The sequence below is a fragment of the Pangasianodon hypophthalmus genome, chromosome 6, assembly GCF_027358585.1.
Source record: "Pangasianodon hypophthalmus isolate fPanHyp1 chromosome 6, fPanHyp1.pri, whole genome shotgun sequence".
Taxonomy (NCBI): domain Eukaryota; kingdom Metazoa; phylum Chordata; class Actinopteri; order Siluriformes; family Pangasiidae; genus Pangasianodon; species Pangasianodon hypophthalmus.
Window position 1 is genome coordinate 18,856,936 of NC_069715.1, and position 14,740 is coordinate 18,871,675.

Sequence of the window (14,740 nt, forward strand, 5' to 3'; positions counted from 1 at the left end):
GCAAATGCTGTATAAACTAGCCAAGTGAACAATAACAATAAGATTTAAAAAGTAAACAATAGTTCCATCCTACCACCATATCAGCAGCACTCCTTCTGTTCCAGACCAGACTTAACAGGGACTTAATACATATTGATGAAAGCCTAAGCCTCCAGTGGAGTCTCCATGCTGCAGTGCTCTGCTCCATGGGTCAGCTCTTACATACACTATATTACCAAAAGTATTCGGTCACCCATCCAAATGATCAGAATCAGGTGTCCTAATCACTTGGCCTGGCCACAGGTGTATAAAATCAAGCACTTAGGCATGCAGACTGTTTTTACAAACATTTGTGAAAGAATGGGCCGCTCTCAGGAGCTCAGTGAATTCCAGCGTGGAACTGTCATAGGATGCCACCTGTGCAACAAATCCAGTCGTGAAATTTCCTCGCTCCTAAATATTCCACAGTCAACTGTCAGCTTTATCATAACAAAATGGAAGAGTTTGGGAACAACAGCAACTCAGCCACGAAGTGGTAGGCCACATAAACTGACGGAGAGGGGTCAGCGGATGCTGAAGCGCATAGTGCAAAGAGGTCGTCGACTTTCTTCACAGTCAATTGCTACAGAGCTCCAAACTTCATGTGACCTTCAGATTAGCCCAAGTACAGTACGCAGAGAGCTTCATGGATAGGGTTTCCATGGCGGAGCAGCTGCATCCAAGCCACACATCACCAAGTGCAATGCAAAGCGTCGGATGCAGTGGTGTAAAGCACGCCGCCACTGGACTCTAGAGCAGTGGAGACGCGTTCTCTGGAGTGATGAATCACGCTTTTCCATCTGGCAATCTGATGGACGAGTCTGGGTTTGGAGGTTGCCAGGAGAACGGTACATTTCGGACTGCATTGTGCCGAGTGTGAAATTTGGTGGAGGAGGAATTATGGTGTGGGGTTGTTTTTCAGGAGTTGGGCTTGGCCCCTTAGTTCCAGTGAAAGGAACTTTGAATGCTTCAGGATACCAAAACATTTTGGACAATTCCATGCTCCCAACCTTGTGGGAACAGTTTGGAGCGGGCCCCTTCCTCTTCCAACATGACTGTGCACCAGTGCACAAAGCAAGGTCCATAAAGACATGGATGACAGAGTCTGGTGTGGATGAACTTGACTGGCCTGCACAGAGTCCTGACCTGAACCCGACAGAACACCTTTGGGATGAATTAGAGCGGAGACTGAGAGCCAGGCCTTCTCGACCAACATCAGTGTGTGACCTCACCAATGCGCTTTTGGAAGAATGGTCAAAAATTCCTAGAAACACACTCCTCAACCTTGTGGACAGCCTTCCCAGAAGAGTTGAAGCTGTAATAGCTGCAAAAGGTGGACCGACATCATATTGAACCCTATGGGTTAGGAATGGGATGGCACTTAAGTTCATATGTGAGTCAAGGCAGGTGACCGAATATTTTTGGTAATATAGTGTATTCTCAAACTTTCCAGCCTCTTGCAGGGTCTTAAATGTGTCATTAGTCCATTCCATTTCCCAGCTCTCCTTATAGGTTTTAGTTTTTTATTACTACAGTAAGTACTGTATTAAACCTTGAAACAAAGGTGAAAGGCCATTTTGGAAATCTAATAAATTTGTTTTATCTTCTCCTTTTGTACTAAGTTATAAACATGCAGTTTTAAAGGTATATTTTATTATTATACAGTGTTGTACAGAGCGCAACATTTAACATAGAACTTTTATCAACAGCATATTCACAATGATGTGAAACAAAATCAAAGCTTATACAAAACATAAGTAAGACTTCACCTGCTTAGTAATGCAGGATACTTCAAAGCCTTAATGGCATTTAAAACAGTAGAAATGTCCATTCTGGACTACGAAAATGATGTAGCATTGTCCAGGTGGCTATTCAGTGGGTGTGAATGAGAAAATTATCTATGCGTCTATGGTCCTGCCACACATCTGCAGACTGCAGTTTATCATGGTAGAGCTCCATGTGGGAAAGCCCTCTTGCAAGGTCTCGAAGACTACAAGCACAGCAGCTTGATGATGAGAGTCTGAGGCCTAGCATTACAAGTGGTGTTAGTTTTGAGAGATTCTGGTGTGGTGAGCGCTCATGGATTTCAGTTTTCTCCCCAGCAAGAGCAGAAATCCACACTGGCAGGGATGAAGAGATGTAGAACGTTTGCATTTGGTGTTTTGATACTTTAACTCAAAGATGAGCACTGGGGGGGGGGGGGGTCTCAGGGATGGGGAAACTGCTCAAACATGTTCAAGGCGAGAAGGCTTAAACCTTTCCTGAAATTGATATTACAGTATGTTGGATGTCTGTTAGTGAGAAGGAATAGACAAATTAAACAGTTATTTTTATTTTAACCTTATGATCAGAGATACCAAGATCATAGAATTGTAACCACAGAGTTGAAGAGGTGAAGTAACTAGTCAGCATACAACATCCAAAGCATGATCTTTTGCATGAGCGAGAATTTACAGAGAATCTTTGGTGCAGAGGAGTATGTGGAGGTTATTAAAACATGCAAAGGGCAATGAGTTATTCAAAAACTGTTCTCCAGAAGCATCTTTTTAATTGTATGATTGAATACAGATGTCTTTTTTTTATTTTTATTTTTATTTTTTTTTTATTTTTAAAATGCCTACCAATACATAATTGTGAGTCAGTTATGGCTACGTAAAGTACAAAATTAAGATGCTGTTGTCATCTATTGTGATGGCAGAATCAACTCTTGCTTCAGCAACTACTAACATATCAGAAACGTTTTGTTCACTGACAAGCTATTTAAAACTCCTGAGTTCTATTTTTAAAACCCCATACAGGTTTTAGTCCATTGCAGTAGCTCTTAGTTTTGTTTACTTTCAGCATGTGCTAGGGCTGTGCTCCTTTTTTTTTTAATCCCGTTCCCATCTGCTCCCAAAGGAATTCCAACCAATCCCACCCAAATCTGAACAAAGTTTGTCCAATCCCACCCACCTATAGCTCTGTTTGCACCTGGCTGTGACATTTTCTAATGAACTTTGGTTTAAATTAAATTTTAATTTAAAACTCTCACGAGCACCCATGCTAGTACCCAGTATGTTAATGAACATGCCTTTCTTTGTCCCGTGAGATTCATATCTGACTGCCTGCACCCATGACTGTTTTTGTTGGGTCCTGTGGGATTGCAATCCCAGTGCATACTTTGAGCATGACCCAGTATCACCTATTACACAGGCAGTGTCTTTAAGCAGTTTTGACATTTGAATGTGAATTCTGTAAATGCCTTGCTATCCCCAGGTTTTCTCAGACTCTGGAACGAGTGTGTGTGGACACTGTGGAGAATGGTGTCATGACCAAGGATCTGGCAGGCTGCATTCATGGGCTCTCAAAGTAATTCATCTGTTTCCATATATAGTCCATAAAAATTCATCAAACTGAGTTGCTTCCTTCTGCAAAGTCATACAACAGCTAATTACTCTTACCAAGGCATTTTGGAGTATGTGCTTATGATGAGACTTCACGTGGTACACACATTTATCCAATTTGGAAACTAATTCGTGTTGCAGATTTACTAGATGTTTACTTGGCAGCTCTCAATTTGAATACAGACTGGTTTACTGTTACATTTAGCAAAAAAAAAAAGGTTTAAGTGATATTTAAGCATGTTGATTTTTTTCTTATATTTGTTGTGCCATAACTTTAGTAACTACTGCAGGTTCTCTCAGTAGCCTGAAATCAGTAAAAATAACTTATTATTTAATAACTTATTTCTCAGTATTTTCTCTTTACTTGTATGTAACTTGTGTTAATTTTTTGACTACAGTGTCAAGCTTAATGAGCACTATGTCAACACCACGGACTTCCTAGATGCAATCAAGACCAACCTGGACAAAGCTCTGGGTAAATGAAGGAGGAGGACACTGAAGCACATCTTTTCCTTTTTGTACCTCATTTAACTTAAATGTCATTGTAACCATAACCATTATTGCTGAAGGGAAAAGTTGAAAAGAAACCTATGTTTTTTTTCTGCAGCAGTGCTGTTGGCTAGTGTTAGCTAAACTGTAAGTGTCATCAGTCCACTCCAATTCCAAACTGTCCTTATACCCGCAAGGTTTTAGTTTTTAAATATGAAGTACTGTATGTAATACTGTATTAAACCTGGAAACAAAGGTGAATGGCCATTTTGGAAACCTTCTAATAAATTCGTTTTGTCTTCTCTTTTTGTACTATTTATAAACATGGCAGTTTTAAAGGTAAATTTATTAATATACAGTGTTGTCCAGAGCACAACATTTAACATAGAACTTTATCAACAGCATATTCACAATGATGTGCAAACAAAATCAAAGCTTATACAAAACTTAAACAAGACTTGCCCTGCTTAGCATGACAGGAAACCTCAAGCCTTAAGGACACCATTTAAAACAGTAGAAATGTCCATTCTGGACTATTTTGTGCTGTATTAACATGTAGCATTGTCCAGGTGGCTGTTCAATGGGTGTAAATGAGAAAATTATTCTGCAAAATTATTCTGTTCCTGCTTAACTTTACAATCATTCTGTCTTGCATCTATGGTCCTGCCACACGTCTGCAGACTGTAATTTATCACTGTAGAGCTTCATATGGGAAAGGTGGATGGCACACAGTGTTGTACAGGGACAGTTAATATAGTTATAATAAAGTTCTTTGGGGCATGGTCTTCACATTCAGCCCTAGAAACCAAAGGTAGCCTTAGGAATAATGGTTTGATGTTTTTCCTGGGCCTCTTAACGTTCCCTTGTATGGTCAGATGAACAAATGCGGTAAGAACCATGTAATCTGGGATTAGCTACCATTTTTTCACCCCATATATAATTCCAGACTAAAAGTTGTACAGTGCTTTCCAAATATGGAACATGAAAAGTATGTTGATGAGCGTCCCACGAAAATAACATTGCACAAAATAAAAATGGCTCAAATATGCCATAAAGGTATGATACTAAACTGTGTCTGGAATGGGACCTGGATGGCAGTTTACAGTCAAGTGTTCCTCACATATGGTCAACTGACTCGTCAAAAGTTTTATGTTCTTCATTTATGACATCATAAATCAAGTTGTACCACACAGTTAGAAGCCAAACAAACAAGATTTTGCACCTTGTCTGCTTTTGGTAGTAGCTCCTAACACGAAAGACAGGTTGCTACTCAGCTACAGATTACCAATGTGTTTTTATAGTAAATAAGTTACAATGGCAGTAAATCCCTTGGGAGAAATGACAATATAATATCCATACTGTGATAAATTATGCCACAATACACTTTTCTGTGATATTGTGATCTTTTTTATAAATCTTTTAAAAATATATATTTTTAAATAATTACAAACTGATGAATACAGCTGATGCGTGTAAAATTTTGTACTTCATCTTTAAAATTGTAAAATGTTAAGTTCATTAAAGTTGCTCTAAGGCACATGTGCTCCGAGGCACATGAAGCCAGCTGACCACATCTGTTAAAACTGTTTGGCTAGTGTCACTGTGATTGATAGGGGAGAGAGAGAGAGAGAATGCCACCCCTTCCTCTCTGAGCATGGCCAGTTTTGCTCTCCCGGCCAAGGATGGCTGTGGCATCGTCAGGATTCGAACTCTCAATCTCCAGCTGACAGGGTAAACACGCTTCTATTGCACCACTTGGGAGTGCTATAGAGTTTTAAATGGTTTCTATTTGAGTGTTAAATATTATTAAAATGAAAACAAAAAAATGAAATAATACAAAAATTAATAAAATAAATAAAAAAAATTATGACCATTTTTAATGCAACACTACTGTATTGCTGGCAGTTTGTGAGCAAACCCACATCGTGATGCATATTGTGTATTGTAGACATAATCGTGATGTGACATTTTTGTCATATCGCACACCCCTACCCTGAAAACATTTTTAAGTAACTCATCTTTCTCCTGATTCTGTTTATATAAATTGAGAATTTTTTTCAACACCACATATGTTCAGAAATCAGAAATTCCCTAAAAATCTGAACCATGGAGCATTGTGTATCAGTTAGCAATGCCACTAAATACGCCCCATTTCTTTGGACTCATCACATCCAATATTTAAGAATGATGTGGTACCAGTACCTAGAAACTTTTAGACACGTAATCTATATGCTAAAATGGCTAGCTAATTTAGCTAATGATAATACTGAACAAAATAGTATTGATAATTCTAGTTTATTTTGACAGGTTTGGCTGTTGTTAAATAATTAGGTGGACATCAAGCCTCCTCTTAAAATCCCATTTGGGTTTACATGTGACAAATGATTTACTAGAAGTGAACAAGCTAGTTAACCAGATCCTACCATTTTTATGATGGTAAAGATTTTCCTAAACCATTTTGTTCATCACTTTATTATGTTATGTTAAATCCAATTTATTATTCTACCTTATCTTTAATGTTTTTGTATAAGCTTTGATGGTTTAACATTACATGTCAGGGATATTTCCAGAGGGTTGAGGGTTGTCTCTTAAGTGCCTCTGTATAGACTGCTGCACGACAATTTTGAATTAGTCTCAGAAATGTTATTTTTGAAAGATTCTTTCTGAAGTGGAGTATCGTGTTAGATCATTATCCACAAGGAATATACAGCTGATGTCCTCAGCCTATTACCCACTGTGTGACACCTAAATATAGCATTACACTTGCTTTTAAATGGAACCTAACAAGCTCTAATGATTTGGAGGCATATAAGTGATTTCCTCTTATAGATTAATCAAAATACCAGTGCACAACCACCAGGCAGCCATTTCATCATTAGTCCATGTTAAAACCTTGAGGCTTACAAAAACAGGCCATTGGTGAGTTTGAGTGTCTCACAGTGCATTATGCTGTGGCGTAGTAAGCAGTAGCCTTCGTATAGTTGTAATAGCCCATCTCAGAAAGTTTGGCCAGGTCTTGTGTGTTGTTGCTAGCCAGATTTTCTCTTTCACTGTAGTCAAAGCTGTCTTCCTCAAAGTCCTCCTGGCCCTCCATATCAGGGTGGCTATCTGAATATACAAGACAGTTATTGAGACCTCAACCTCTATTTACACAAGTCTTTCAGTTGTACATGCTGCATTCACAATTAGATGTTCAGTGGACAATTTTGTGCTAAATTTAAAGTTTAAAATTGAATGTTAAAATTTAATGTTAAACCTTTTTTAACAATCAGTCGAGAGGGCAGAATAACATTTGAAGGGCAGCCCTAAATCACAGGTCAAAGCAAGCTATAAACAAATGCATTCTTACCTTGCCCATCTGGCAAGACATCTAGAATGCCATGCTTCACCTTCATATGCCTGCTAAGATTTCCCTTTAGGTTGAACTTGCTGCTGCAGTAGGGGCACTTGAAGGGCTTGCTACCCGCATGAAGGTGCATGTGGCCAAGTAGGTTGTACATTCTATTAAATGACTTCCCACACACCTATAAAGCAAAATTGGTAAACAGCACATTTATGACTCTAGTCTAGGACACCCAAATCAGCTGTGTCTCAGTGAAGGTATCATGTCTATACTCCAGTTTAGGCCTAAAGTTTAAAAAAAAAAAAAAAAAATTACATTGATTCAGTAGTTATGATTAATTATACACACTCAGACCCTGCAAAGTTGTTCCTATCTAACCTTGCATTTGAAGGGTTTGACGGGAAGGTGGACAATCATGTGGGTTTTGAGGGTCTGTTTCTGGACGAAGGTCTTAAAGCAGATGTGGCACTGGAAAGGTCGCATACTTGTATGGATCAGCATGTGCCGCTTCAGATTGGCTGACAGGGTGAACTCACGAGAACACACGTCACATTTGTACTCTTTCATCCCCTTTAAAAGAGACACAACCAAGTAAGTAAAAACAATTTGTTTTTGTTTCTTGTTTAGCAGAATTAGCTTCCTACGCTTACTGTCGACTCTTCTTTAATGTGTAGTTTAACTGAGGTGGGAAAGGGACATAGTAATGGAATTATAGTGGAAATGGATATGGTTTCCATAGATGCTGCTTACCAAGTGTTAGAATTTGTGGTGCCCAAGCAATGGAAGGTGTGGTTCAACAATCTCATCTCAATGATGTTTTAAGAAAATGTTTAGAGGAATTATATCTATCTGCACACCACTTATTTGAATGTCTTTATAAATGTTAATAGCATATGATCTCTGTATATAAAATTGGTCCTCGGGGATGGTTTCCTTTTGGGCTACTAACATATTTGTGTGGGGTTTTTTTTTTTTTGGCTTGGATAAGGTGGGGTGGCTAATCTTACAGGAAATTCTACTATGATATTATGTGTTTTAATGAAATGTATTTCTTATGAGCTTGCATGAAGACTTAATTAATGTCTAGTAACACATGAATGCTATAATCCCCTTACTGTGAGTATTATAGGACAGTCACATAATTACTTACACTGTGGCATTATAAATTTGAGAAACTGTAAGTGGATTGACTAGTTAATTATACAACTAGTGCAAGTTGAGTGTTTTGGCTTATAATGCAAAACTCACGAGAACACGTTACAGTTGATCTTTATCATCCCCTTTAAAAGGGACACAACCAAGTAAGTAAAAACAATTTGATTTTGTTTCCTGTTAAGTAGAATTAGCTTCCTACACTTACCGTCAACTCTTCTTTATTGTGTAGATTAAATGGGGTAGGAAAAGGACATAGTAATGGAATTATATTGGAAATGGATACAGTTTCCATAGATGCTGCTTATGTCTACCAAATGTTATTGAACTTGTGGTGCCCAGGCAATGGAAGGTGTGGTTCAACAATCTCATAATCTTGGTTATAAGAAAATGTTTAGAGGAATTATATCTATCTGCACTATTTATATCTACTTATTTGAGTGTCTTTATAAATGTTAATAACATTAGAGCTCAATACCCATGATCTTGCGATATAAAATTGGTCCTAGGGGATGGTTTCCTTTTGGGCTACTAATATAATTTTAATGTGTGGATTATTATAATTTTTTTTTTTGCTTGGATTAGGTGTGGGGTGGCTAGTCTTACAGGAAGGTCTACTATAATATGTGTTTTAATCAAATGTATTTCTTGTGAGCTTGCATGAAGGCTTAATTAATGTCCAGTAACATGTGAATGATATAAGCCCCTTACTGTAAGTATAATAGGACAGTCACATAACCTAATTACACTGTGGCATTATAAATTTGAGATAAGTGGATTGACTAGTTAAATAATTATTCAATTAGTGCAAGTTGAGTGTTTTGGCTTACAATTTACATTTGACCCAATTTATTTACAGAGTCTGTAGTCATAAAGTGATATAGTAATTGCTGTGAAGTGAAGAATTAAAAAGGGGAACTACTGTTATGATGAGAAATATTCACAGCACAAAGTAGAAAAGTAGGAAAAATGTCAGTTACCTATTGGTGCTGGGAGTAAAATGAAGGAGGGCTCTATGGCAGTTAGAGAAGTGGATTTGCTGACTAAGTGAAAGGGCAGGGACTGACTTAGGGGGCTTGGCTTAAACTGAAAAAATATTTGTCAACCTGAGTCTCACAGACATGCTGTGATAAATGCTATCTTACTACCTCCCTACTATCATCTCACCTTTTCCTCCAGCAACACATTTCACTGTATTACTAAAGAAATGAATGATGAAGAGCATAGGTCAAAAACCCTCCAAACAAGTAGGATTGCAGAAGAATTTCAGGAGGGAACTGAGCTTAAAAGTACCTTGTGTTTGAGGGCCTGCTGTGCTAGTACCTTGTGTGTGAGCAGGTGCTGCTTCAGGTGGTGAACTTGCACAAACTCTAAGCCACACTCAGAACAAATGTGGGGCCGCGTGTTCTGGTGCTTCATTAGGTGGTTCTGCAGCTGGCTCCGGTAGGCAAAGCTCTTGTGGCACTCACTACACTGAAAGGCGGCAGGCCCCTGGTGACTGACCTGGTGCCGCCTGAGGTGGGCATAGGTGGGGAATTCCATGGTGCATTGTGTGCAAATATGACACCGCCCATTCTCGTGCTTGGCCTCATGTGTGCGCAACTCGCTGGGGTAGGCGAACCCACGTCCGCAGAAGCGGCAGCTGTATGGTTTGATGTCACTATGCTGCAGCATATGGCGCTTGAGGTGGCTGGTCTGTGTGAAGGCCTTCTTGCACACAGTACACTTATGTGGCCTTGTGCCTTGGTGTGTAAGCAGATGTGTCTGCAGGTGGCTTGGTTGCTTGAACAGTTTTCCACAGTGCAAGCACTCATGTGGCTTGACCCCACTGTGACCCAGGATGTGTGTCACCAAATTGTACTTTGATGTGTATGACTTCTCACACATCCGGCACTTCCAGCGCTTCAGGCCTTCACCCACATCCACACAGTATGACTCGTCGATTTGCACATTGACGTCCAGACGGTCAATCTGCACACGGCGGGCTGCAGGATTCTCACCATCTGCCCATGTCGCCACCTGCCCACCATCATCATACTCTGCTGGTGTCAGATCTGGCTCAGCAGCTTCGTAGGTCAAAACACTAGATTCATAGTAGCCTCTCATTGCAGGACTCACTTCCTCGTCAGGAGTCTTAAGATTCAGTGCTCTTTGCTCATCTGGCCCCTCTTCTTTGGTGCCTCCTCCCTCAGGCTGGCTGGCTGCTTCTATTTCCTGTGTGTGATTAGCATCCTGTGAAGTTGTGTCTGAGTCTGGATCACTCTGCTGGTTGTTTGACTCCTTTGCATGCTCAGGGCTGCCTTTATTTTGCTCCTCCTTTAACGTCAGTCTGTGGGGGGCAAGGTCCAACACTTCAGACTCACTGTCATTGCAATGAACATTTGAGTAGTAACAGGGGCTTGAATATTCAGGCCGCTCTCCTTTCACCCAAGTCTGTACATCTGTGGATTTCTTAGCCATTTCTACTGCCTCATCGTTTTCACTTTGGTGCCTCTTGGCCTTTCCCCGAGGTCCTGAACGCTTTTTCTCCACCCCCAAAAGTCCATGTGGCCTCCTGTTTTCTCCATTGGGCTCAGGTAGGTAGTCTCCATTTGCGCCAATCAACTGGTCTGAATACTCATACTCCATTGCCTCTGGAGGTGGAGGGGGGCAGTCACGTGCCTCTCCAGTGTAAAAGCCATTAGGGGCGATGGTGGTGCCAAAGATTTCATTCTGAGATATGAGGCCCAGCACAGCAGCTTGAGCCAGGGACAGGACCACCACTGGATCAGTCTGTGTGCCGGTGTCCACCACATTTCCCATCACTTCACTGTAGCAGCGCACCAGAGGAACTGCCTGCTCCTCCTTCAAGACAGCAAATGACATACAGTCAGAAAACATATTATAGTAAATCCCATGGCTGTAAACTACAGTCATGGCAACAGTCACTACAGTAGAATACTAGCATTCAATACATTAGCATAAATGTGACATGAAGGAAAATGAGAGAGAACAGACTAAGGTGACATTTTAATTTTACCAGTAAACAATGTCAGCCTTCTTTGCATGTTGTGTCAAATGCAATGTCAACTTTTACTTGCATGTTATTTACCATGGATAGACAGCCAAAAAACAACTCTGCTCAATAAGGACTGAGAGTGTGTTAAATATAGGAGGTGAAGATCTATGCAAAATGCCATGTTTCCTTCCTCAGTGGCTTTTAAAAGACCACACGACACTGGAGCCCAGGGCCAACCCGGAAGCCAACATCCGTAGACTCTACACAGCATTTCCTATAGTCCAACAGTGCTATTGTTGGGTTGGAGGGCATGCTAGCACTAAAGCTAGTGCAACTGTGGTTACAAAGAAACTTAGATATAAAGTTCAACTTCAGCAAACATCAGAAATCACAATACAGCCTGACCTAGGACTAAGGATAAAGGCATTCCTGCAACAAGACTAATGATGTGGCACTCAAATGGTCTCTTACAGAGCAATGTGAATGGTGATATAATTTAATATAGTAGCTTTGAGGTTATTGGAATATAGCACAAAAAACACCTGTAAACACGGCACATGGCAGTGTCAGAACAGTCACACTCTGTGGGCAGAGTAAAAGCTCGTTAACACCTCAGGCTGATTATGATTTTTAACAACGTGTTACCTCGATTGGTATAAATATGAGCCCTGATAAATATGAAATATGTGCAAATGCAAATAATTTGTCTGCATAAGAACAGATGTGAAAGACAGTTGAATGAAAAATGGGGAAAAGGCAACAGAGAGAAGTGAGACAGACAGCAAGAAGGAAAACTGGATGGCCTGATAACCATGTCATTCATAATTATTTATGTTTAAGCAGATAGAGGGGGGAGACAGAGATAGAATGATTTGGTGATTGCAATAGAGAGAATGAAATTGAAACAGAAGGAGAGTGAGGCTTTATAGAGGAAACGTGAAAGAGGAAAACGAAGAGATTGAGAGTGAGGGAGAGAGAGGAGGAAGGGGAGAAAGATAAAGAGAGACGTAAATAGAGAAAGAGTGAGAGGAAAAAGCAAGGGGATGGTGGGGGAAGAGAGACTGAGAAACAGAGTACAAGGGAAAGATAAAGAGAGAGACAGAGTGGGAGGGGTTGTGGGGAGTGAGAGACTGAAACAGAAAGAAAGAGAGATAGAGGGTGAGAAAAAAAGCAAGAGCAGGAAGGGAGGGAGTAGGAAAGAGAAGGAGCAGAGAAAATAACTGGCAAAATGAAAGGCAGAGAAATAAAAGACAGAAAGACAAATGAAAGAGAGCCAGTCAGGCAGGATAGGAGCACTGTCACTAAGAGCAGAGCTGAACTGAATGTTAATGTAAACAAAACCATGATATTAACAAATGATGCATAAATGAATGTGCATGAGTGTGAATGAGAGAGAAGAGAGAGAGAGACACTGTAGTTAAAACTGACAAGAGTATGTTGGAGAGATGGAGTATATCCTTTATCAGTAAAGGATATACTCCTGTCACTCTGAAGAGTCCAATTTTCAGAGAAAAAAAAAACATTTTAAAAAGTGAAACTTTTTGGACAGCAATTAACAAACTTTAAAGTGAAGCTGCACTGCAGTTACCTACATTGTTAAAGCTTGTGTGTTAAAACTGTACTTACCACATTGCTCCTGGAGTGATGTTTAAGGTGTTTCAAAGCTCTCATCCTTCAAGTGAAGTGTGGAGCAAAAAACCCACCTCTTATTTATAGCTGAGGGAGAGAAAGGGGTGGTGCCTCTGCTCATCCTCCTCCTCCCACTGTTGCTGTTATCAGAACTGACTGTGCCGGCCTCTCTTTCTTTCTCTCTCACGCACACACACACACACACACACACACACATTCTTTTTTTTTCTTTCTTTCTCTTTCCCTCTGTGCCCTTCTTTCTTCCTTTTTCTCTCATTCACACATGCCAGTGTGCACACAAATACATACACACTTTTGTATTACTTCCCTTTCTCCCTTAGACAGACAGACAGAAACACACACACACACACTCAAACTACATGGCCCTTCAACAAACATATACCTCTAAATAGCCTATACAAACAAAAGATCTTGCTTTTATTCTTTAGACACACACATGCACACACACCTTTTCCCAGCAGCCACATATTCTTCAAAAATCATGTTTCAAGCCATCAAAACATACACACAAATATACACAATTTTGTAACAAGTGGTGTGTAATGTACTTCCTAGAGTAGCCGTGGGTAGTTACACTTGTCTGTTTATTTCCAAATTTCACATAATTAAGCTGCAGGACGTTATACAATGTCTGAAAGCTAGTGTGAAAAAAAAGTGCCTAAAGAAAAGGAGAGAGAAAAGCATTTTGGAAAAAGAGCTAGAGAGGGAGACAGACAGGGGAGAGAGAATGAGAGGAAGAGGGAGGGGGGTGAGAGAGGTATGGGGGATGACAGAGAAATAGAAAGAGAGAGGTGTGGGGGAGGGTGAGAGAAAGAGAATGCAGCAAAAAAGGAGGAAAAGAAACTGGGGGAGGGATAGCGAGAACATAAGAAAGGATGAGGTCAAAGAAATAAGACAGAAAGAAAGAGAGTAGGGAGGGGTGCACTAGGGAGGGTGGGGATTGCAGGAGAGAGGGAACAGAAGGGTGAAAGAGAATGCAGTGAAGGTAAGAGAAATAGTAGAAAAGGGGAATGGTGGAGGGTGAAAATAAAATGATCATCATGAAAAAGATAGACTGGGAAAGCAGAGTGGAGGGGAGCATGAGAGATGGAGGGAGCAGGATAAGGGAGAGAAGAGAAAGAAAAATGGAAAGATAAGGACAGCAAAAAAAGAGAGAATTTTTAACTGTTGTAGGTCTAGTTTGGTGAGTGGGTGAATGCACCTGGTGGCTTTTTGTTGGGTGTATACCAAAGGTGATTTGAACCTCGTTTTTTCCCTATTATAGAAAAAAAGCAGTTTTAGAATAAGACTTCCTGTAGGTTCGTTATCAGGGGGGCCTGTTGCTGTCACCTCTCAACAGCGCTCACCTATTCCGATGGAAAATGGAATGCACCTGAGCGGATTTAACACTGTTTACTGTGTGAGGAAAGGGGGAGAATTTTTAAATTGCTGAACAGGAAACGGCAATACATTAAATAAACAAAGTAAAAAATAACAAAGACAAAACATGACATTGGAGGAAAGTACCGGGAGAATGTGTGAGAGGGAACAAGGAAGAGAAAAGGAGTGTGTGTGTGTGTGTGTCTGTGTTTGGCTGTGAAAGAGAGGAGATGAATGTGTATGAGAGAGAGAAATGAAGAGAGAGCAAGAGGATAGAGGGAAAGATATCGAGAAAGGGAGGGGAGAGAGACAGAGATAAAGAGAGATTGAGGGAGGCTGGGAGGGGGG

At 40.3% G+C, this 14,740-nt stretch overlaps 2 protein-coding genes across 5 annotated transcripts in view; one reads left to right on the plus strand and one right to left on the minus strand.

Moving 5' to 3' along the window:
• idh2 (isocitrate dehydrogenase (NADP(+)) 2) overlaps positions 1–4,192 on the plus strand; it is a 51,570-nt gene extending 47,378 nt beyond the window's left edge. Inside the window, exons 10-11 of the mRNA XM_026932450.3 lie at positions 3,274–3,366; positions 3,800–4,192. Coding sequence (XP_026788251.1) covers positions 3,274–3,366; positions 3,800–3,884 — 178 coding nt within the window. The 3' untranslated portion in view covers positions 3,885–4,192. The remainder of the gene's footprint in view (positions 1–3,273; positions 3,367–3,799) is intronic.
• A 26-nt stretch (positions 4,193–4,218) lies between these two features.
• znf710a (zinc finger protein 710a) lies at positions 4,219–13,705 on the minus strand. 4 transcript variants are annotated; one of them, XM_026932412.3, is made up of 5 exons: positions 13,010–13,703; positions 9,679–11,229; positions 7,612–7,803; positions 7,240–7,414; positions 4,219–6,998 (listed from the first exon to the last, which is right to left on the minus strand). In XM_026932412.3, the coding sequence occupies exons 1-5, from the start codon at positions 13,052–13,054 to the stop codon at positions 6,835–6,837; spliced, it is 2,127 nt and encodes a 708-aa protein (XP_026788213.1). In that variant the 5' UTR covers positions 13,055–13,703; the 3' UTR covers positions 4,219–6,834. The 4 variants fall into 4 exon arrangements, with proteins under 4 accessions (XP_026788213.1, XP_026788214.1, XP_034161365.1 ...); XM_026932413.3 differs by having other exon boundaries at positions 9,709–11,229; positions 13,010–13,701; XM_034305474.2 differs by lacking the exon at positions 7,612–7,803 and having other exon boundaries at positions 9,709–11,229; positions 13,010–13,705.
• Between the last annotated feature and the right edge of the window lie 1,035 nt (positions 13,706–14,740).